This window comes from Camelus ferus, chromosome 27 (assembly GCF_009834535.1).
Source record: "Camelus ferus isolate YT-003-E chromosome 27, BCGSAC_Cfer_1.0, whole genome shotgun sequence".
NCBI lineage: Eukaryota > Metazoa > Chordata > Mammalia > Artiodactyla > Camelidae > Camelus > Camelus ferus.
Genome location: NC_045722.1, coordinates 3713353 through 3737319, shown reverse-complemented (window position 1 = coordinate 3737319; position 23967 = coordinate 3713353). Strand labels below are relative to the sequence as shown.

General features: G+C 42.7%; 2 protein-coding genes across 5 annotated transcripts in view; one reads left to right on the top strand and one right to left on the bottom strand.

The window, feature by feature from the left end:
• Window positions 1-1040, top strand: part of NPTN (neuroplastin) — a 33837-nt gene extending 32797 nt beyond the window's left edge. The window contains 1 exon segment of the mRNA XM_014557033.2: window positions 22-1040. The gene's annotated coding sequence lies outside the window, so the exon portion shown is untranslated.
• REC114 (REC114 meiotic recombination protein) overlaps window positions 1-23967 on the bottom strand; it is a 69204-nt gene that overhangs the window by 11315 nt on the left and 33922 nt on the right. For 2 of the 4 annotated variants that reach the window (XM_032469173.1, XM_032469176.1), the window contains 4 exons: window positions 16096-16179; window positions 9075-9287; window positions 3839-3925; window positions 874-1306 (listed from right to left, as the gene is read on the bottom strand). In XM_032469173.1, coding sequence (XP_032325064.1) covers window positions 1151-1306; window positions 3839-3925; window positions 9075-9287; window positions 16096-16179 — 540 coding nt within the window. In that variant the 3' untranslated portion in view covers window positions 874-1150. Of the gene's footprint in view, window positions 1-873; window positions 1307-3275; window positions 3728-3838; window positions 3926-9074; window positions 9288-16095; window positions 16180-23967 lie in introns of those variants that run through there. The other 2 variants (XM_032469175.1, XM_032469177.1) reach the window with 2 other exon arrangements.

Below are 23967 nucleotides of genomic sequence, written 5' to 3'. Positions count from 1 at the left end.
CTAAATACTATTTCTTTGCAGGTCTTTAGGTTCCTGAAATTGGTGGCAACATGACCTGCTAAATTTTCTGCTTGGACCACTCTTTGGTTCTTTCCCCTTTCAAGTGAGCAGCACCATGACGACTGTCTAAAGCATGCCTTATTTAGCCTCTCCTGTAAGGGTGACCTAGCCAGGTACATTTTAAACAATGCTTCGGTGTAGAAGGTGTAAACTATTTTGGGCTTGATGTGCTGTGAATGTTGCTTTTTTTCCCCCTTTGTTAAAATATTTAAATAGAAGTGAAAAGTTCTTCTGAGGATCATCAGATCATGCATGCGCCATTTTTTACTTAATGCAGCTGTTCAATTGGCAAAGCTCTAAAATGCACTGCTGCCATCTAGTGATACATTTTTGTAAAGTACAGCAAAACCTACAGATATATACAGTATATAAATATATATATATATATATTTATATTTTTGGGATGGGAGAAATCCAAAATAAAATGATGCTTGTTTCATTTTTAAGCTGCTGATACTCATTCCTTATTGTATGTTGTCAGATGAGGAAATTGTGCAGTTCTGGTACGTAGAGATGAGTAATATAAACTGAAATCTAATTTTAAGGGCTTAACCTATGACTTTGATAAGCTGGAACAGTCCACTGAATGGATATAATGAATTGCAATATATATGTATGATTGCTTTTTAAGTGATTTTTTTTCTTTTGTTAAATCATGTAAATTCCTAAATCCTTTTGCACTGATGTGTTGAATCTTACTGTACATTCAATTAAGGCAAACTTTTATAATTTACCTTCTGTTTTCAATGACCTTGAAATGTTATATAGCATGGTATTCTATGCAACTAGTTACACTTTGGAGTTGACACTGTATTTTTTTCATTAATTTAACGGCTGAGTGTAGATTTTCTCACCCGGCAGGGTGCTCACACGCGGTACGTAACGGTAGATGCATGTACTGTGTTCTGTGTAATTGTTGAAGTGCAATGATGTATAATAAAGTGGATTCACCTGTTTTTAAAAATAAACCATTGATAAAAGGTGTTGGAATAATTCTCTTTATTCTGGTATCTTCTTTAACCTTAGGAGGAAGCATTTTTCCAATGCTCTCAAGTTCCTCAGTCCCGTATGTACACAGAACGTTAGTTCCTCAGCCCATCAGCTTTTTTAGTTCCTTTTCCACCTCTTCCACAAATGCTGGGAAGTTCTGATCCAAGAGGCACAAGCGGAGAAAGGGGCCCAACTCTTCTGCATTCCATGCAGACAGCGCACAACCGAGCGCCGGCTCCTCTGACGCCAGCAGCGACTGTGGGGATTGCAGAAGAGTTGGTCATCAGAGGTACAGGAGGAAGCCCGAACAGCCCGAACAGCGGGAGACAGAAGGAAGAAACAGACACCGAAATTAGTGCTGGCTTTTCAGAGTCCCGCTACATGATGTTTCTAGGTACATCCAGGAAGTGAGAAAGATTTGAAATACTTAAGGATACAAGTATGTTAGTGAAATAATTTGCACGGTTAAGATCCTGCTTTAATGAAGAATGCGGTGCTGGAAAGTCTGTGATTGATAAGCCTATCAGTGAATGAACTCCCCTCTCTCAGTCCGCTTTCCCACCTCATAGGTGGGGGAAGGGATGTGAGCAGTTTACCACATGGAAACTGGGCTCTGAATGTAATAAAGAGAGTCACAAACTGACCATCCCAAGGACATGACTCGCTCACCAGGCCTTGTTCTGGTCCTGTCCGTGAGGTGTGACACACAGAGGCACAGAATCACCACCACAGTCGAGACAGAACATTTCCATCATCCCCCGGAAATCCCCTCGTGCTGCGTGCTCCTGTTGTTGAACCCTCAACCCCTGGCAGCCATGATCTGTTCTCCACATTTTATTGTTTTGCCTTTTCCAGCGTGTCATATAAATGAAGTCACATAATAGCATTTTTCACAAGCTTCTTTGCCATCTGTCTGTCTGCTCTGGTAACCAGTAGTATTTTAAAGTCCAGTATTTAAATATTAGGGGAGTCCAAACAGAAGTCCGACTGCGCCTGGCACTTTGGAAGATACTGCGGCACCGGGCCCACAGTCTGCCGTGAGGGAGGCGGCCTCCGGCTGTGTGGCCCACCTTGTGTGGGGCTGTGACTCCAGTCATCCTGTCCAGCCTTCCCAGTAACTGTCAGGTGGGCGGTTTTCTAACCTTCCTGTGGACGGCACGGTTTGGTGTGTGTGTATACAACTGACCTTTCTCTGGGATCTACAATAGAATAGAATAGAACTGACTTTTCTAAACTCAAGCCAGCTTTTCAGACTCTATCTAAAGGTAGAAAGAGGAAAATGAAGTGAAATTGAGCCCTGTTCCCCAGTGAGAGCCAAAGTTACCGTGTTAGTGGATTTCCTGCCAAACTTACTTTGTGTGTGTGTGTTTACTACGGAAATCAAAGCATACATGCTTTGTAGCCTTTTGAAAACTTAATGTACTATGAGCATCTTTCCATGTCAACAGGTGGAGACGTGTCACTTTTACTGGCTGCATGTTTATCCTACTGTGGTCACAGCGCTCTTTAACCACTCAGCATCCAATCAAGTGAACAATTAGGTTGTTTCCAATTTTGTTCCTATAAAGAACACGGGAAGACATCCTTATATGTGTATTTGTGCAGATGAAATGGAATTATAGGTAATAAGATACAACATTAAATTTTATCTGTATTGCTAAATTGCTTTCAGAGGTTTACCAATTTATATTCATAGAACGACTTGAGCTCCTAGCCTGGTGCTTTTTCTTGTTGATCCATGATTCTGTAGGATGTTAGTAAGCTGGGCTAAGGTATACTTTTTATAGCAACGGACACTTCCTGAATAAGGACATCACACCCTGCCTTGCTCATGTTGTTTGTGGCTGAGCCACTCTGATTCAGTTAACCTCTAACCCCAGTGCAGATACGAAGCTAAGGACTGGGCACTATGAAGTCTGCCCTGCTGCTGGACAAGGAGGCTTTAAAATTTTTTCTGTCATAGTTGCTGAGTTATTAAAGAAACGGACATGAATTCTTAGTCTTCTTACCTCTCAAGGTTTTAATCTATGATTGTCCATTTATTTTGAGTGAGTGGTGAGCCAGAAGAAAACACCCATATTTCCTTTCTTAATTACACCACTGTTGGCACAGTTTAGTAGGTAATTTAAAAGGCAATTCATCCTTGAATACTGAGGAATTCCACAGAGTTCTGTGGAAAGCATAAACTACTGTGAGTCTGCAGGGAACACAGTGAGGGGGAGGCCACCGTGGAGGCGCTCCCGGCAGGGCAGGCCTCGGCACCCTGAGCCTGAGTGGACAGTTTTGCAGGATTCTCTGGAAACGGCGGGCTGCAGGGGGCAGGGGGGCATGCCTGAAACCGGGTCTGCAGCGACAGAGCTGAATCCTCTCGGGTCTGCCCACAGCCTTAGCTGAGAGCCTCCCACTGACTATGTGCCCTAGGCAGTGATCCGGCTCCAAATTCAAATTGATACTTGTCTTAGGCTAGTTCCCAAATTTCATTTCCAAAAGTAAATAGAAACTCTTCCCTTTATTCCTCTTTCTGGGAAAGTGGTGAATAAATTCCTTCTCTCACACTTAGAGGCCGACGCTGCAGACCACTCTTTCTCTTTCACTTCCTCGGGAGACCGGCGCTCCAGCGTGTGCCACCGCAGCCCACACGAGGGTAGCCAAGTGCCTGTCCATCTCTAACCGCCTTCTAGGGAACACTGGAAGTCACTGCTCCAGAACAAAGGAGCGGACACAGGGATACAGATTCTTTAGAATCACTGTTTTTCCTGATAAAACTGAACATGGAAACAGGCCTTACCTGAGCCAACCAGGTGAGCGAGGTCCTTCCTCCTGGAGTGCTCGAGCCGGCCGGTGCCCCCTGCTGCTGCTCCGGGTGCCCGTGTGACTGCAGTGAAACAACCGAATCAGGAGACTGGCTGAACATGATCGTACACATTACAGGCATGGAGACACAGGCACTCATGTTCACAGTAAGAAAAAATTGGTAAAGCTGGGAAAATCATCGTCGGTGTAATATATCCTACTTTAAGCTTGGCTGTTACTGGACTTACCACAGTCAAGGTACAGACAGAATTTAAATCAGAGGCGCCTGCCCTGTACCTGGTCGGTGTCCGACAGGCTGGCACCGCAGTGTTAACTTCTGTCCTCAGAGGCCCAGCCCAGGACCATGTGCTAGTACTGGGGGGCAGTGCCGAGCTTCTGATGGTCATGATTTGTCACCTCCTGAAAATTATTACTCAAGTAATACATGTTCATTGCAGAAAAGCAAAATGGGAAAAAAAAACCCTATAGTTGCAAGATGAACCATATGTTTTTGGTAAAACTTAAAACCTCGTTTTCGACATTCTGAGGGAATGAGTTCTGTTCGTAAAATTCCTGGATATCTTCATTCAACAATATTTCTGCTACTACATACTAAACACTGGGGTGATAAAGGGAAGGGGCCACAGAGAACAAAGTAGAGGTCTAGGCCCTCAAGAACCCACAGCCCAGAAAGAACCCAGAAAGCAAGACGACGATGAGAATGCAACCCAGAAGGTGCTGGAATGCAGGTGGGGCTTCAGGTCACAGGGAGGGAGGCAGGAGGGGTGCACGTGCCGAGCACCACGTGCAGGGATGCCCCGGAGCCCACGGCGGTATCAGAGGAACCAGTTACAGGAGGGGTGGTTCTCGGGCAGAGCACGGTCTATTTTCTAGGCAGATATGGTGAACAAGGTGGAGGAGGAGGCCTGGAGGCGTAAAGGGCTCTGAGGGCTGCTTCTGCCTGAAAGCACAACTTCCACAGCCGCTCCCCCACCCCTCGTCCTAGCTGCAGGGCTGCAGGCCTGGCCGTCTTGGGTGCCCGCGGCTGACGTGGTGCTGATCCTCCGACAGGTGTTCCCACCCCAAGTGTGAGCTGGTCCTGTCGCACAGGGAGGAACCAAGGCCCTCCCTGGGAAGGTGTGTCTATCGTGAGCCAAGTTCTGCCTGCCAGAAGTCCTGTCCCACACGGAGGCTGGCTGTTGCTAGTTAGTGGGTATTAGCAGAAATGCAGACCTGGAAGCATCAAAAACTTGGGGGGGGGGGAGCAGAGAGGAGGGAAAGAACAAAGAGAAGAGAAAACCAGTCAAGATACCAAAATAAACATGAGCGAAAGGAGGGGCGCTAATGAGCGCGGAGCCCTTAGGCAAGCCCACGTCTCCAGTTCCCTCACCTAGAGGGGTCAGGCTCCGCTGCCAGTGCCGCTTCCAGCTCTGGTGTCTGGTGTCTCCCCTAGGGTGCGCGTCAGCCCAGCTCACACCGCGTTCTATACACAACTGAGGGAGACATCAACCAAATCCGCGTGCCGCTCACGCTGCGCTATAGCAAAGCGCAACAGGAGCGCCGGAGGCTGGCGGGGCGGCTCCTGGACAGACGGTCCTCCGCCCCAATGCTCAGACACGGAAGGTTCCAGGCGCACAGGAGTGAGCTCCCGGCGGCTTGCTGCTTCTGGCCTTCCGGTGCTCACAGGCGCTGCCCCCGTCCCCGGGTGGGCTGGGTTGCCTTAGGAGCCCTCAGGTAGAGAAGCACCAGGTTAGGCCACAGTGAGGAAAATTACAAGGCTGAAGAGAAGTAAAAACAAAATACGAGCCAGGAAATGACTCAACTTGAAATAGAAAGACACAGAATTCTATTTGCCAAGAAGAGAACTGTTTTAGACCCAAAAAAGACAGGTATTGGGGAAAAGATACACCTGAATTAGGAGAGCAGCAAGCTGACGAGAACTTGGCAGAGCGTGCGCCCCTTGAGCTGGAGTCCGGGGACGGGAGCACGATACCAGGTTCGCGCGGCCGCAGCCAGGGGACCCTGGGCGCACGCTGTCACCGGGGGGGGGGGGGGGGGGGGGGGGGACGGACCAGGCGTTCTCAGTGCGCTTCACCACGCCTGCACTCCGAGGAGTCAACGCAGGAGCCTTGCCCTGCCCTCTGCTCTGCAGCCGCAGCCACTCCGTCCTGTCACGGCCCTGCTGGCTCTGGGGCCCTGACCCTTGCTTGGAACTGACCAGGATGCACATGTGTTCATTTGCAGGGGAGGGCGGACCTGAAAGGGGACGGCACTGGCGACCCAGTAATAAAGGCCCGTGTTATTTAGATGTTTGCCAGGGGCCGCGCCAGGGGCTTTACGGGCAGAACCGCAGTCTCCCCATTTCACAGATGACATTCAGTGACTTGCATGACATCAGGTAGCTACTCACAGGCCAAGGTTCAAACCTAGGTCTGTTCTGATTTCAAAGCCGGCCGTCTGTGGACACCACCATGCCTCTCGCCCACTGAGAACGCCCAACCAAAGGTCAGAGCAGCCCTCGATACGGAACTGGGAACAGACACGGCAGGTTTCCAGCCACTGTGGGGCTATTTCTACCTCAGTTCTTGCGACCAGCTCTTCAGAGAACTGGAGCCTTCATCGGCCACTGCAGCTCACAGCCCCCAGGCTGTACCTGGTACCGCCTAGTACACCTCTTCTTCTTTTCGTACTCGGGTAACCGTGTCTAGTTCTAGCCTGGTGTGTCACCATTACCTTTATGAGGCACTCCAAACCCAGCTCCCAAATCCTGGGGCCTTTGTGGCTCCTGTGGCACCCCATGCACTGGGCACTATAACCTGAATCTAACAACTAGTCGATGAAACCACAGAGAAAGGAGATCCATTTAAGGCGCACATCATCATAGGCAACGAAGCACCTTGTCATAAACCACTCCACCTCACTTGCAGAGAGGGGACTCTTAGAGAACACAGCAGGAGCTGATGAGGCGAAAATGTTTTAAACTAGACCTAGGGTTTCGTAAGCAAGCAGCTTTCGTGTTAAGACATCGTCACAAAAAACCACACAGAAACAGATGAAGGAAAAGCATTCTAAAACATTAAAATCGGATTTGGCAAATAAACATAGTCTAGAAGAAATCATCTAGCACTTGTTTAAATAAAAATATCTCATCATAAATGATGTAAAATCCGTGTTCGCCCTAGGTCAACTACAAACGACAAGAAACCTGGTGATGAAACAGCAAAAACGAACTGTCCTGGCCCAGCAGGTGACGGGGGACTAACAGGCTGAAGTGACGGAAGCCGGGTTTGGAAAATCACTGCTTAAAGTAGAAAATAAAAAACCCAGCTTGAAACTGGGGAATTTCGCCCCAGAGCGGACGCAGATGCTCGTGCTAACGTCGTTAGGAACAATGCCAAAGGCAGGCTGGAGTGTGTGCTTCCAGGAGCAATTCTGTAACAGCGATTCTCAGACTTTTATCACAAGACCCCTTGACATTCTCATAAATTACTGAGGCTCTAAAACAGCTTTTGTTTGAGTTACATCTGATATTTATATGTTAGAAATTAAAACAAAAAATTTAAATATTAATTCATTTAAAAATTAATAAACCCATTATATAGGTCAATAGTGAAAACTTTTTTTTTGAAGAACAACTATTTCCTAACACAAAAGTGTCCTCATTTTTACAAATCTCTTTAATGTCCAGCTGACTCTCCTGTCCACTCTGCATTCAAGCTGCTGACACATGTTGCTCTGGCTGCAGCACATGAAGAAAACCTGGCTGCTCATAGATAATACAGATGGAAAAGGCAGAGTTCTTTTAAGAGTGTCTCCAGGTTACTGCAGGAATTCTTTGATACGACACCACAACTCAGCAAGCGGTCATTTCTTAAAGGTTACCTGCAACACCGAACATGAGATCGCAGCAATGAACCCTTCACACTGTCGCATTAAAGTCCTTTGACCCAAGGGATCTCCACACTGTTCTCCACAGTGGCTGCAACACTCCTACATTCCTACCAAGAGTGCACAAGGGTCCTCTTCCCTCCACACCTTGTTTTCTTGATGACGGCCCTTCTGACAGCCGTGAGGTGCCACCTCGTTGCTTTGATCTGCACTGCCCTGATGATGAGTGACGCTAAGCTGTGTCTGTTGGCCGTCTGCATGCCGTCTTCAGAAAAATGGCTACTCAGGTCCTCTGCCCATCCTTTTAACTGTTTGTTTGTTTTGATGTCAAGTGATATGAGCCCTTTGTATATTTTAGATATGAACCCCTTTTCAGATATATCGTCATCAAGTATCTTGGCCCATTCACCAGGGGGGGGCCTTTTCGTTCTGTAACCAGTTTCCTTTGCCGTGCAAAAGCTTTTTGGTTTGATGCCATCCCATTTGTTTGGTTTTGCTTTTGTTTCCCTTGCCTGAGCAGACAGACCCACAAACTTATTGCTAAGACCATGTCAAAAAGTATACTGTCTGTGTTTTCTTCTAGGAGTTTTACGGTTTCACGTCTTACATTTAAGTCTTAAATCCATTTTGATTTTATTTTTGTATATCGTATGAGAAAGTGGTCCAGCTTCCCCAACGCCACTTATTGAAGAGAAAGTAAAAACAACTAGCATACGATGTAGCAATTCCACTCCTGGGTATTCTTCCAAAGAAAACAAAAATGCCATTTCAAAAAGATATATGCAACCCTGTATTCACTGCATTATTATTTACAGCAGCCAGACTACAGAAGCAACCTAAGCGTCCACTGACAGATGAATGGATAAAGATGGGTGTGTGTGTGTGTGTCTACACACATAACGGAATATATACAGAAATGAGGTACACACACGCACAATGAAGTATGTGGAATCTAAAAAACAAAACAAACATAAAACAGACTCAGAGATACAGAGAACAAACCGGTGGTTGCACCGGAGCCGGGGGGAGACAGGCAAACCAGGTGAAAGGACTAAGAGGCACCGAGTTCCACCTGCAAAAAGCAAGGCACCGGGAAACAGGGCACAGCACAGGAAGTAGTCAGAGACACCGTGATAGCCGTGTGGTGACAGGTGGTGACTACACATTGTGGTGGTGATTCTGTAGTGTACAGAAACACCTGAAACCAGTACTGTAAGCCAATTATACTTCCTAAAAATAACCAACATTAGATATCTTTTAACCTACTAAATGGGGTGATCTGGGCCCCCACAGAGCATGATGCCACCAGATGCCTCACCCCGCCAGCACCCTTGCCTACTTACCCCATGCTGCAGTGGGACGCTCCACACACAGCCCTCCCTCGGGCCCGGGCCTGCCCTCAGGGGGTCAGGATGCGGCCCGAGCCGCGGGCCGACTCCGTCCGGCGCCTGGACGGGCACGTACTGGGCCAGGGCCTGCACGCAGCCGCAGCAGTGTTCCAGCGCCCGCGCCTTCGAGTCTCCACCAAACTGCACCCGGAACATACGGCTCTTGTTCTGTTTGACAAGTCGAAAGTTATCCTCAGTGAGCCTTGTCGTATCACTTTACCTTTACTTACTGGGGGTCTTCCCTTTGTTTGCAGGGAAAGAGGTACACACAGGGGAGCAGTTACCCCAGATTGTTGATGCGGGTAAAGAAAAGCCAACAACTAGTTTTCTTCCTCCTTTTGGGAGCAGTTCCTCACACGGAATTCATTTCCTTAAAGGAACTGCCATGAGAAAAAATGGAACAGCCCACATCATAAGACCAGGACGGCTGCTACACTGATTGCAGTAAAAGATCCATGTTCTGTCTTTGGAACAAAGATTTCATATTGTCTAATTCCTCAGGTAGAAAATCAGTGAAAACAACAGAGCACAATCCTGGCTCAACAAGATTTTCCAAACCTGAGTATAAATAAGAGCTAACCAGGGACATGCCGCATTAAACAAGCCAGCGAATTTGAAAACCAAAACTGGGGATCAGGCGACAGGCAGATGCTAAGAGCTAATGTATCTCTGTAGTGCCCTTTAATCCGTCAAGAGGTCAGACGCCTGTGCAAATCACACACACAGATCATATGCTGCCTTTAATCTACTGTGTGAGTTACAATCCCTGGCAAATCAGCAAATGTGGGAGAGATGGAATTAAAGTTTTTAAATGTGGCAACAACATCAAATTTATTTGGTTGTGAGTTTAAAAATAAAACTGAATTGTAACAATAACAACAAGCCCATTATTTGAATGGAAGCAGCTCCCTCTCTTTCTAGTCGGCTGTTCTGCCCGGTTCAGCGCTGTCAGTGGACACGGAAGCCAGGGGCGCCATGCCTTGTGTACCTGCCTTCAATTTCTTCTGTGAAGAAATTTACATGCTAACCTAACATAGTAACAACACTTTTCATTTATTAAGTACATAAATCACCCTGCTAACTGGAAAATGCTTCTAAGCACAGTTAAGAAAATCCTGTAAATTCCGATAAGCAAAAATTCTTGATTTTCCTGTTCACAATTTACACTATTTAAATTTTTAGATAAAGCCACCACCAGGCAAAGCCACATCTTTAGGTTACAGAGAACTTGGCATGGCTAAGCACTGGTGAGACATCACATTTAGAAGAGACACCATTGCCCCTTTACGGCCTCTGTTGGCTTCTCTTCATTTTTTAATTCATTTACATTTTTTCCCTGAGTGTAAAAGTAATCTATTATTACTGCCCACTCCAACAATGAAAAATATGAAAAGGAAATATTTTTCATATATATGTCTATTAGAACCTATACATACACTGATAAATATATGTATATTATAGGTTATATACATATATAGTATATAAAAATATATAGACCATATGTGTTACATGTATACAATTTAAACTACACTGCTGTTTTGTCACAATCTTTAACTTCACAATAAGTATAAAAATAGTATACGTCATTACTTTTAATGACTAAAGAATGTTCCCTTTAACTAGCTCCCTACTGAGAAATAATTATTTCCAACCTCTTTTTTTCCCTATTATAAACCCCAAAGCTTTGATATCACTCTTATACATACATTTTTGTTCATTAATGCCTAAAAGCAGACTGACCTGCTCAAAGGATTCGTGTATGCTGCTACCTAATGCCAAACCGCCCTGGGGCAAGAAAGTACCAATTTGCTCCTAAGAGTCTATCTACCCGTTTCCCAGCACCCTCCAACACTGGAGATTCTTACTCTTAATTTTTTTTTTAATCTACCAGGCTAATACAGATTTATATCCGAGAATTTTATTTCTTTGATTGTAAGTGAGGTTGACTACTTTTATTATGTGTATTAGTCATTTGTATTTTTCCTTTTGTATACTGCCTACTCATTTCCTTAGCCATTTTTCTCTTGGATGAGTACTCCCCAAATTATCAAGGGTCCCTGAAAGCTAGCCTTCCTGGAGGAAGGGGAAAGAACCGAGAGGAGAACTCTACATTTAGTTTTTGGTAATTCTATGAATCTTCTTCTGTAAAAACGAGCTGATTTCTTGTTTACAATTAATTAGCTGTTTCCAAATCCCCCTGGTTTACACTGTACACGAGGACCTCTATGCGAAGTACCTCTGCATTCGCTGTTTTCATGATGGTCCTATAATTATCTTTTGAGAAGCAGTCACATAAAAAATTGTGCCTCATAGCTAGAGGAAAGCTGTATGTAGAAACATAATTATTAAGTGTGTAAGTCGGGCACAAATCTCAGACCACTTGTCTAGAAGTAATTTATACATATGTAAGTGTACATAAGAATGAGTTTGGATAGTTAGGGTTTCTTTGGAATGTAGTTTCAAGAAACGACGGAGAAGGTTATATGTCTGGTAGCGTTAACTGCTGTCTTGCTCTATGTTTGCTTCTGTAAAATTCTCAGACAGAATTTGAGCTTATCATCTGAAAACAGAAATACCACTTCAATGCATGTGGACTCAAGATAAAGCCAAGGTACACCAGGAAAAGTCTGAAAATGGGTTACATTTTCATCCTATATCCTCAGTGTCGTGGTGCACCACAGTAGAAAACCTGCCACCAGGTTAACAAAAAGGACTCCCAGGTTAAAAATCTTGATGAGATTTATTTTATGCCCTGATTAAAAGTCAGAAAGAGCTCCTAGTTATGAAAAGTTTTCAAGGATATACCAACAGCCATGAACTGTCCCAAATATATAGTCTCCAGTTTCTACCATCTAAGGAGATTAGTTCAAAATTACTATATTTTAAATGGTGGCTTATATGCTAAATTGTGCCTACCCTACTTCAAAACAATTTAAAGTTATTACAACTACTAGAAAACTCCCTTTTACAATGACTCCTTGGGAAAAGAAAAGTTAAGGACAAGCGCGTGTCTCTTCACACTAATCTTCGTGTACACACACACAAAAATCAGGCTTCACCTTCGGGGAAGCACTGGTCCCACCAAATGCTGACTCTCAGGTGAACAGCATCTCCATGCAGGTACCTTAAGCCGCAGGCTTTAGAGCTAACGTTGCAAGCGCACATGGCAGAGTGGCGCCCAGTCAGCACCACATGGCAAGGCAGCCAGGACACATGAGAAGCCCCACAACATGGCCACATTTCCCTGCTGGTTTTAGATGCATCTCCCAGAGCTGTAAGAAGTGTCCCATCATCACTAGGCCCCCACCTGACACAGTGCCCCCCACCACTAGTAGTGAATTCCTCTGCTGCAGAAACTGGGGTGGAGGGATACGGAAAAAGGACAACCAGAGAAGGGACTTCAGCATTTTCTTTGATTCTCTGCTTTGAAACGAAGAGGTGATACTCAGGTTGAGGCCAAACACAACCATGAAAAAAGTCTTCAGTGAGTTCCTGGGGATGAGGCCGCGGTTTAGGTTTACTTCTCTGAACGAAAGGGAATTATACGTCCACTGCCAGCCGATCAGCCAAGAGCATTTTGGTTACAATTGCTGGAAAAGAAGAAGCCCAACTTACAAGTAGGCAGAACTTACACAATCTATTTATTCCGGCCAGAGAGAAAAGACATATAATCTTTTTTACCCATAGAATTTAAGTTTCTGTTAGAGGAATGAAAGTTTTATTTCAAAACACTTCTTTTCGTCAATTTAAACAGTGATGTTTGTTACATAATACTTGGCTAACTAAAAATTATCCAAAGCAAGAAAGACCAAAGACGTGTACCCTTCCCAGGTAAAGCAAAAGAGAACCTGTTGGCTTGGTATTAATACATCAAATCAACAAATCAAAGGATTAAAAAAACCCATGATGTTGACAATGTCAAAATTTAGTATGTGATTCTAATAAATGTATTAATAAACTGTAACTAAAAGAATTTCTCCCTTACATGGTAAAGAATATCCAATCAACAGCCAGAAATATTCTTAATGTCAAAACACTACTTCTCGTTCAAGTCAGCAAGATGTCAAGGATGGCTGTATATCCATCCCATTACAGTGTTCTGGAAAGTCTAGACAATTCAGTAAGGTGAGAAAAGTAAAAAGTATAAACCATGGAAAATAAATTATCATTGCAGATTATAAAATTACTTTCCTAAAAATTAAAAAATTAAATTATAAAAGCTAATAAAAGTTTAATAAGAAAGCTAATTAAAAATAATTCAGAAAAAAATCCAGTAATAAGCAGCTAGAAATATCTTTGGGATAAAGAATATCATTCACAGGGGTAGGGTACAGCTTAGTGGGAGAGTGTATGCTTAGCATGCATGAGGTCCTGGGTTCAATCCCCAGTACCTCCATTAAAAAATAATAAATAAATAAATAAAAGAATACCATTTACAATCACAATAGGCAAAAGGTCCCTAAACTAAGTATTTAAAAATCTATGTATGAAAGATGTATGTACACAACATCGATAAAATTATTTAACTACATAAAATACGTTTTTTTCTATATAACACGTAATCTATACATGCATTTAACATGCAATCTCTATACAGAGTGTCTAAGGACTCTGAGGAGGAAAATTAGGCAACAGCAGTAGACACGTGATTCACAGAAGGAATACAGATGGCTAACACACACACAATGTTCACCCTCATCAGTTACCAAACGCAAATAAAGGAAGATGCTCATTTTTGCCTATCAAACTGGAAACTAGTTTTTAAATTTAAACTGTAACACCCTCTTGGAGAGGATCTGGAGTGACCATTTTTACATATTGTTACTGCTGCAGAAACAGGGACAGCTTATCTAGAGGGCACCTTTACAAAATAAATATTCATACTTCTAGCACTTCTATCTCAAGCAACCTGTAAATAAATTCATATGAAAATCAAAACACTTTTACAACAGTGAAAGACTGGGAATTAGGTAACTGAATCATGGCGCATCCAAACAATAAAAATTCTAGGTAGTCATGAAAAATCATGTTTTCAAAGACTAAGAAATGACTTCATACGATGTTCCAAATGTAGAGCAGGATGCAAAGCACTCTGTATACCACAATCCCAAATTTATGAATTATCTATATGGCAGACACTGTTCATTGCCAGAAGCCAATCCACATCAGAGGCTGGAAAAGTCAAACACTCATTTTGCTGGCCCTGGCAGGTTGGGATGGTCACATTACACTGTTTCGGTCCATGAGACACAAGCAGACATCTTCCAGGGGTTGTGGGAGGTGGAGGGCCTAACAGGAAAGCTTATGCTTTCCTTATAAAAGGAACAGATGAAGCTGGCCTCCCATGAATGGAAATGTAACAGAGCTGCAGCATCCATTCCGAAAATGTGAGGGAGAGGCCCAGGGAACCGCAGAGGCTCTGAGCTCGGCCAGGGGACTTGCTGAGCCAACAACAGCAACCGCCTGCTTCTGGATTTCTTATTTAGTGGGAAAAAAAATAACCCTTATATTTTGGGGCTAGTATACCTGGATTTTCTGTCACATGCATCTGAATACTGTCTTTAACTGATGCAATATACATGCCTAATAAAAACTTCAAAATATTAATAATGATTATTTTTGAATGGTCAAGTTATTTGATTTTTATTTTTCTCTTTATAGTTAGTTAAGATTTTAATAATAACACATAATCAGGAAAAATTAAGACTCAAATATCAGACATGGCCTTGTGCAACTTTTTAAAAGACATGCACATTCCTTCAGCATGACACAGTCCTGGGCTGGGAGTCAGAAGACCAGTGGGTGGCCCAGTTTTCTGCTAGCTAGCTGCAAATGCGGCCGTTGGCCTATGTTGCATTCAGTTTCCTCACATGCAAAATGAAAACCGGGGCTCCTGAATGTCTTCAGTATGTGCTCCAGACCCCTCTGGCAATCTGGTGAAGCCAGACGACTCCTTCTCAGAACCATGTTTTTAATACAAAATACGTAAGAGAACAAAGGCAACCAATTATAATGAAATAGTTTATTACAATATTAAAACACTAATTTATGAACTAATAATGTATACATGCCCTTATTAACGTACTCAATAAAACGATCTAGCAGCAGGACTAACAGCCACCACAGCTTGGGGGCAGTGATGAGCATGAGTAACACCTGAAGGTCTGAAACAACTGAAACGATACGAAAATACCTGTGATTTCCACAGGTGCAAAGGTCTGAAATTACTGTGGTCTGATGCCAGCATTCATAGTCGAGGGAAATGGTAAATTTCAGTTCGAGGTCAGTGCAAATCCATGCAGCTTATGGACCCTCTGAATTCTCTGAGGGCCCTCTGGAGGGTTTAATAAAGACTCTCCTGTTAGATGCCCTGGAAGACCTCTTTCAATTCTCAGTCTATAAGTCCATTAAAAATTAGGATCTTTTACCTAAATTTCAATATTATCTACTTAGTGAGTATTAATAGACTGGTTTTTAGAGTTACTTCTGAAAGAAAATAAGCCAGGTGATTAATCTTCATATTTCTTTGATGAGGATTATTCTTTATGTCTAATACAGCTAGAAAGCAAATAAAACTCTATTTTTTAATATTAAAGAGAAAAAAAAGAAGAGACATTCAGTGAAGCACTTGAAAATACACACCTTTTTATCATCTAAATAGCAAGACAAACGATGAAACTTCACCTCCTCGCAACTTGCACTTGGGGGATGGAGAATGGCTGCACGGCTCTGTCAGACAGGTACTGACAGACCAATCAAAGCCCTGGCTCTTCTGCAACACCCTCCTGCTAACTACCCTCTGCCTCTCGGCAGTCCTTGTGTCATGTTCTGCTCATGATGCAAACCTTTCTTAAACATGTGTATTCTTCCCAGGACCATTTCACCTGCAAAGAGAAGCTCCCACCCCCGCCCCCACCCAGAAGATGAGAAGAGTATGATCAGTTGCTTAAAAACAGTTGGCCACATAGCATCTTGCCTTTATCGTTGTTCCAAATAACAGGCAATCCACGCGTCTTACAATCTTCAACCAGTTCTTGCTACCAATGAGTGAAAACCCTTCCTGAAACAAAATAATTAAGCAAGATTAGCAACAGAAGCAAACAGGGACATGAAGAATCCCTATGGCACAGCTGCTTCCTATTAGAAAGCTGACTATTTATTCTGTAACGTAAGCACAACAGAAATGACTCAGTATCACCAACTGCCAATGATGACCCTTCCAGTGAGTCCCTGTGTCCTAGTGTTCTTCCTGCATCGTTGTCAGCAGTTTCAGCTTTTATTCCTTTGCTTAACATGCTCATATTGGAAAAATCAATCAAATACTAAAGATAGTAAAAATGCCCATCGTCATATATACTATAAAAATACATTTCTATGCCTCCAGGATTTGCCAAAATGAGTTTATATTACACTAATTTATTAACTTACCTGCCATATCCCTCACTACACAGTGAGAATTCTCTTCATGAGAATCTCATTTTCAGACTCTCATGAATGGAAAAATTGAAGCAATGTGGTTTTGGATGGTGAATGTTTAGTTCTTCATTTCAATTTAAAAAAAACAAAAAAGGCAAAGAGGACAGTAGAGGGCACACATGTCTCAGAAGAGGGACAGCAGCTGGATCCTGAAGGTGGAAAGATAAACTTTATCCGCAGCTTATGAATAAAGTAAACAGAACGGACGCTCTAACGATTATGGCCACTCATAAGCTCCAGTTACATTGTCAGACCTCTTCAATTAAGTAGCCCATTTAGTTAGAATGTGTTCAGCACTCATCCAGGGAACTGATAAGCTGACAGTACGCAAAATCATGCGACTGCCCTCTGCCTTGTAGTGTTAGGCTGCTGGAGGGATCTGAGAAGGCAACAGCTCTTAAAAAAAAAAAAAAAGATCCTTATCCACTTGAACCCTCACAAAATCTCTCTTCCTAGATCTGAACATGATGAAAGCTGCAACCTTCATAGAAATTTGTAGTCTAGGAAAACTGGGTTAATTCCTTGAAATTTTCATTAAAAAAAAAAAAAGAGTCCATTCTAAAATGTTGATTCTATGAGTTTTATCATCAATAGGAAAGGTTTTTTCTTAAAAAAAAAAAACAGAAAATGAAGTTAAGTAAATCATTTGTGATTTCTTCTTACAACTCTCTCAGAATTAGCAAAAAGAAACATAGTCACTATTATATCCCCAACATGCAGATACTGTGGTTTAAAATGGCAGTATATGGGGAAACTGGTGCACACACACAGACTGCTAGCAGGAGTGCAAATAGGTACAACTCTTACGCACAGAGGGCAACACTGCAGTATCAAAATTATGAGTGCTTTTACTCTTTAATCCAGCAACCTCAGAACTGGGGATTCATTTCACAGATCACCCTGCACACATACGAAGTGACGCATGGACAAGGTTAAGCATTTCTGTATTTTTAACAGTAAGAGATTGGAAACAACTCAAGTACACACCAACAGTAGACTGGTTAATTAAAGTATGTCGCTCTATGCAACGAAATACCACACAACTGTAAAAAAGATGCTCTGTATCAGTGTTGTCCAGCAAAAGTATAATTTGAACCACATACGTAATTTAAAATTTTCAAAGAGTCACATTTTGAAAACAAAAAGAAATTAGTAAAATTTGAATACTTAATATATCAAAACATTATTTCAACATGTAAACACTGCAAAACATTATTAAGATAGTTTACATTCTTTTTTTTTGTACCAAGTCTTTGAAATCTGGTGTGTGATTTACACTTGTACCACATCTCAATTTGGATGTTGTATTTTAAATGGTTAAACTGAAATGTAATCCTACTAAAACAACAGGGTTGAGTTTAATGCTTCCATCTTTAAACCTAAATTTAAATTAAACAAAATTTAAGATTCTGATTTTCAACTGCAGGAGCCAGATTTCAAGTGCTCAGTAGCCACACATGGCCTGCAGCTCCTTCCCAGACAGTGCGGTTCTGTACTGAGCTCCAGAGTGTGTCGTTCAGCAGAAGAGCAAGCTACAGAACAGCATCCAGAACACAGTACCTTTATATAAGAAAAGGAGGGAACATACAATGTACATTCTTACTAGCTGCCTGTATTTACATTTTAAAAACTGGAAAGATCAATACACAAGAGACTAACAGACAGTTACCTGGAGGGGGTGCGAATGAACAGTGGGGGTGGAGGCAGGGGTTCAAGTAAGATTTTCTACTATATGTCTTTTTATACTGCTTTGGTTTTGAACCACATGAAGCCTCACGTGTGCATGTACATGGGAATATTTGTGCAAAGATACCCATCCCAATATGGCATAAACTCAAGAAGGAGGTGAAAGCAGGACCTAAATAAATGGTATGACTATGGGAACTAACTCCGTACTATCTTCACAGCTTTTCTGTAAACCCCAAACTATTCTAGAATAAAAAGTTTATTAAAAAGACAAGAAATGAACAGCCCCTGGTCCTGGCCTGATCTTACCTCTTCCTCCCTCTAGTCCTCAGCCCTCTCCACGTGGCCAGTTCACAGCTCTCTCCATGTCAACTTGCCCAGGCTGGGACGCAACAGTTGTCCCTCACACACACTGCCATACTGATGTGTGCTGCCTCCGTGAATGGCATCACACACGCCAGCCAGTCACCCCTAGTGATCAACCTGGTATCATGCTGGCCCCTCTGTTCACTCCCCCCTCCACAGCAGTCAGTCCCCAAGTCTTACAGATCCTGTCCCCAGAAAGCTTTCTCGTCTGACCACTCTCCCCACCCTGCACTGTCACTGCTGCATCAGGCCGCTCCTCACACCTTGATTTCGTTGTATCACTTGTTCCTGAAATGCCTTCCACTTTCACTCATCTTTTAAAACCTTGCTTTATCTCCAGCACTCCCCACAAGGCAAGGCTGGCGGGCTCTCAGAGCTCTGTGCTCTCAGGACCTTGCTGTACTTACCACATCCTATCAAGACTAGTTACATCTCTTTCTCCCTGATCAGAATGAGGAGGAAGCCCTCGGCAAGGCCAGGCAGGTTCTAGGATGTGTCCTTGGCAACTACCACAGTGTTCACCAGAGGCCACCGGGTCGGTTTCAGCCCCTCCGCTCAGGATCTGCAGCAGCCACGCGGGAGCGGTATGGCCTTCCTCCTTACGGCATCTGAGTTAAGCCGCTTCATGGCTCTGCCTCCTCAATTTGTCCAGACCGTCTTGCCTTAGAACTCTGTACATCTCTTCTCTCTGCCTCTTCCCACTGGCTTTTCACCTAAGTAACTTCTGACCACTGTTCATTTCACCCCTCATCTCAACTGGGCCACCTATTTCATTTCTCCAGAGTATTCTACTTTTTTTCTTTCATAGCATTTATCGCAGTTTGTACATGTGTCTGTAGTGAGTATTTGCTTAATGTCTGTTTTTTCACCAGACTATAACCCCATCAGGCAGGGGCTCTGTCTTGCTTACTACTGTACATACAATACCTGTTACTGTCTTTGATACTTAGACGATGCTTCAGTAAGTTGAGTGAATGAAAGAATAAAACTCTTCATAAAAATTAACAAAGTATTTCATGCCAATATCATTTCTTGGGAACAAAGAGATCCACAAATTTATTACCTGTCCAGTGATGCAGAACATTTTTTTCTTTTCTTTTTTTTTTTACTTACACTAATCTCGTTCAAGATTCAGAAAGAGCTTTCTCATCCTAATGTTTCGGGATTTAGTAAAAAAAAAAAAAAGTCTGTGTACCTAACCACTTGTCATTCATATATTCCTGCATTTTAATAATTGACCTCCCTATCTTTGAAAATCCAGCTCTCTGAAACTCCTTCAAGGCGTATCCTTCTGGTAAATTCAGTTTAGCTCAACTGACGGCTCCTCTCTGCAGCCTTTTCTAACTTTCTCAGACAGTTAAGCGACCTGCTCTGTGCTCCCACAGCATACTGCACCTGCTGCCACTCACTTAACATCACTGAGTTCCTATTTCTCAAAATGCTAGGTGTTTAAAAAGACACAGAATCTGCCCAAGGAGAAAACAGTAAGCATCAGACTCCCCACGGAGCGCCTGCCCTGCTGCTGGGAAGCTGTTCCCCGACCTGGTCAAAACCCACTGCTCACTGATGAGAATCCACCGTATCCCTTGGAAGCGCTGCGGGGGGGGGGGGGGCTGGGCACTGGCAGTATCGGGTGGGAAGGAAAAGAGGGAACTCTAGGAAATACCAAGTAGACCATCAGACAAAAAGAAGAGCAGCCAACCACCAAGAAATCACGTCCAGGACAGAGGCGTGTGGAAGCCTAGAGGAGAGAGACTTTCAAGTAGTGAATGGTCAACAGTACTGTGCCAAGGTTTGGAGTAAAACTAAGGGCTAAAAGTCTGCGCTGAATTCAGCAGTCGGGGGTGCTACGCACTGTGACATCTGTGTGCGTGACTGCCATTCTATCACTCCCTTTCTAGTTTCCACTTGATTGCAAACTCCATGAGAGCAAGAGTGTTTCATTTATCTCTGTATCTTGCATGTCTACTGAATAAAAAAAGAATGCCAACCTCTGACACCACCACTCCCCATTTCCTCCAGTCATCCTTTGACTCATCCCTCACCCCATGCTCTCCAGCCCTGGGACAGTCTCCCTGAGGTGCAGTGGTCAGAATGCCATGTGACTCCAAGGTGGAGCGCCACACCACACTTTTACATAGAGAGCCTCAAGCTTTGGTTTTCAAGTATTATAAATTATGAACTTCATTTCCAGATTTTAGTTATCCATGTTCACCTTGGCCCCTGTTGTCATAATTAAGGGTTACCACAAGGATAAACCAGAGAGCTATCTCTCCCAGCCAGCCTGGCTGATAGCGCCCCACTAGATGGCTTTTCTCTCCTTCTCCTCTTCTGAGCAATAAGGCAGCTGTTCACTTTGTCCCTCTGCCTCTGCTGTGCAAATTCCTTCACAGCCGGTGGCAAGGACCCACCCTGTGGTAGGCTTCCTAATTTAGGAGTCCCTCTATCTGCCAACAAATGGTGAATCTGGCAGGACCCTAGACAGGACATTTGTGGGTACTGCTTGCTCAAGGTTCCCCAGGACCGGACACTGCAAATGGGACAGAACAGTGCGGCCGCCCTTAGGACTCCATTCTGTCCTCTTCGTTCCCTCCTGACGCTGCTCATCGATCGGGGGTACTGGACCAGGTAAGCATTTGGCGGCTCTATTTGCTCTTTCTGACCTTCTGCCTGTCCTTCTGTATCTGCACCCCCTTCCTCTCTAAACCCTGCCATTTCCACTTCTACTTCCTTTTTATTCTTCCCAACTTTCCCCTAAAGGGAGGATCTCATTAGGACAGGAGGAGACCAGCCCAATCTCCTGTGGACTGCGAGATCATGGCCGAGGCTACTCCCTGGTCAACTCTCAAAACCTGGGTTGCCAAGAGTGGCTGCCCTTGGCCGTAAGATGTCTGAATAAGGTCTTCCCAAAAGCTTTGCTCTCCAGAGGCTCTTTCATCGTTTATCTGAGCTGCGTACTTTTACTTCTGGTTCTTTTTTGAAAAAAAGAAGGAAAAAAAATTTTTTTAGATGGCAGATCTCAAAAACATACTAAGTGGAAAAAGCCAAACACGTAAGTTCATATTATACAATTCTGATTATGTGAAATTCTAGAAAATACAAACTGAATCTATACTAACAGAAAGCAGATACAGCAGTAGTCGTCTAGGGTTAGATGTGGGTGGTATTTACAGAAAAGGGTCCTCCTTCTGAGGGTAAGAAAACGTTCTGCATATTGAATGTGGAGGCAGCAGTCACGCAGATGCCTTTTATTATAATTTGGGGACAGGAGACTGCTGCCGACGTCTTCCCAGAATCCTAGAATGACTTTGGAAGGACAAGTCTTAGTTATTGGGTAAAGAAGCAAGTGGTACAACACGAGCAAAGGCAGAGTCAAAAAATAACACGTTTCACATACAGCTGAAGGAACACGTGCGTATACAACAGGCAAGGATAGGAGGCTAGAGAGATGGGTAAAGTCCTTGAAAAGGGCCTTTTCTGCTAGGCTAAAATGTCTGTACCCATCAAAGTAAGAATATAATTCTTCCAGTTTCTGTCAATGTGGTGAAATACATCAATCTTTTCATATTAAGGTACCCTTGCATACTTGAAATAAACCTTTGTTTTAACATATTGTCCTTTTTATGTATTCAATTTGCTAATATTATGTTAAAATTTTTACATCCATAAAAAGGTTAATAAGAGAAACTGTTCTATAATTTTCCTTTTTTTGTAAATTATTCTCATAATTTCTTTCCTACAAGAGAAGTCAGGAAGTTTCCTCTTCTATTGTCTGGGAATAGTTTGTGTAAAATTAGTGTTGTTTCTTCCTTAAATATCTGAAAGAATTCACCAGACAATTTATACACTTTGAGGTTTTCTCTGCGGGAAGGTCTTCAATAATGGAATTAGTTTTCTCTTTCTTTCTTTCTTTTTTTTAATGGAGGTATGGGGAATTGAACCCAGGACTTCGTGCATACTAAGCATGCACTCTACCACTGAGCTATTTCCCGCCCCTCCCCTGGAATTAAATTTCTTAATAAACATCATATTATTTAGATTTTCTATTCCTTTTTCTGTTTCGGTAAGATGTTTTTTTCAAGAAATTTGTGCATTTCATCCAATCAAATTGCAGGATATAAAGATGTTAAATACGTCCTCTTTCATCTCTTCAACGTCTGAAGGCTCCATAGTGATATCCCTCTTTTTATTCCTAATATTAAATTTTCCCTATTTTTAAAAAAATCAGTCTTTGTAAGGGTTCACCAACTTTATTAATCTTTTCAAAGCACTGGTTTTGGGCTTTGCTGATTTTTTTTCTATTGCACATTTGTTTTCTAATTCATTGATTTTTGTTTCCTATAGGCTTCATTTGCTATTACTATTTTTCCATCTTTTCAAGATATGTTCAAATCACTGATTTTCAGTCTTTCAACTTTTCTAATATGCTTTTATAACGACTACAGAATTTTCTCTAAGCACGGCTTAGGCCAACAAATACTCAATTTTGGCACATACACTATATGCACTTGAAAAAATGTCAAGTCATTTTGGGTACAGTGCTCTATGTGTCGATTAGGCCAACACTGTTCATTGTTTTGTTTCAGCTTCTATGTGCTTGCTGATTTTGTCTGCTCTACTACTGGCTATTAAGAGGGGTATGTTAAAGTCTCCCGCTATGACTGTGGATTTGTCTAGATCTTCTTGAGCACTTTTTAATATGTTTTAAAAAAAAAGTTTACTCCAGTCGTACCTCTGCTAAGGAGACTTTCTTTATACCTTGGCCCATCCCGAAAGAGATACTGATGCTCTGTGTTCCCCGTATCTTGTGTACACCATTGCTATAGCGCATTCCACTCTGTACTGTGCGGTTGCCTCATTTATGAAGCCCCTGAGAGCAAAGGCCATACTGTATACCTCTGTCTCTTAGCTCAAGGATGACATTCAAACAGGTGAAGGGGGTCAAAAGGTACAAATTTCCAGTTTAAAACAAACAAGTCATGGAGATGTAATGTACACCATGGTGACTATAATTAATGATACTGTATAATTAATGATACATTTTAAAGCTGCTAATGCAATAGATTTTGAAAGTTCTCATCACAGGAAAAAAATTGTAACTATGTAAGACGACAGATATTAACTAGATTATTGTGATCATGTCTCAATGTATACAAATATTGAATCACTTTGTTGTACACCTGAAACTAATATAATGTTAATGCTTCTTATACCTCAATAAAAATAAATTCTAAAAAACCTACTGAATAAAACTGAAAATCATGAGTTGTATAGATACAAGTAAACAATGGAATAAATCAAAAGTTCAATGAAAAAACAG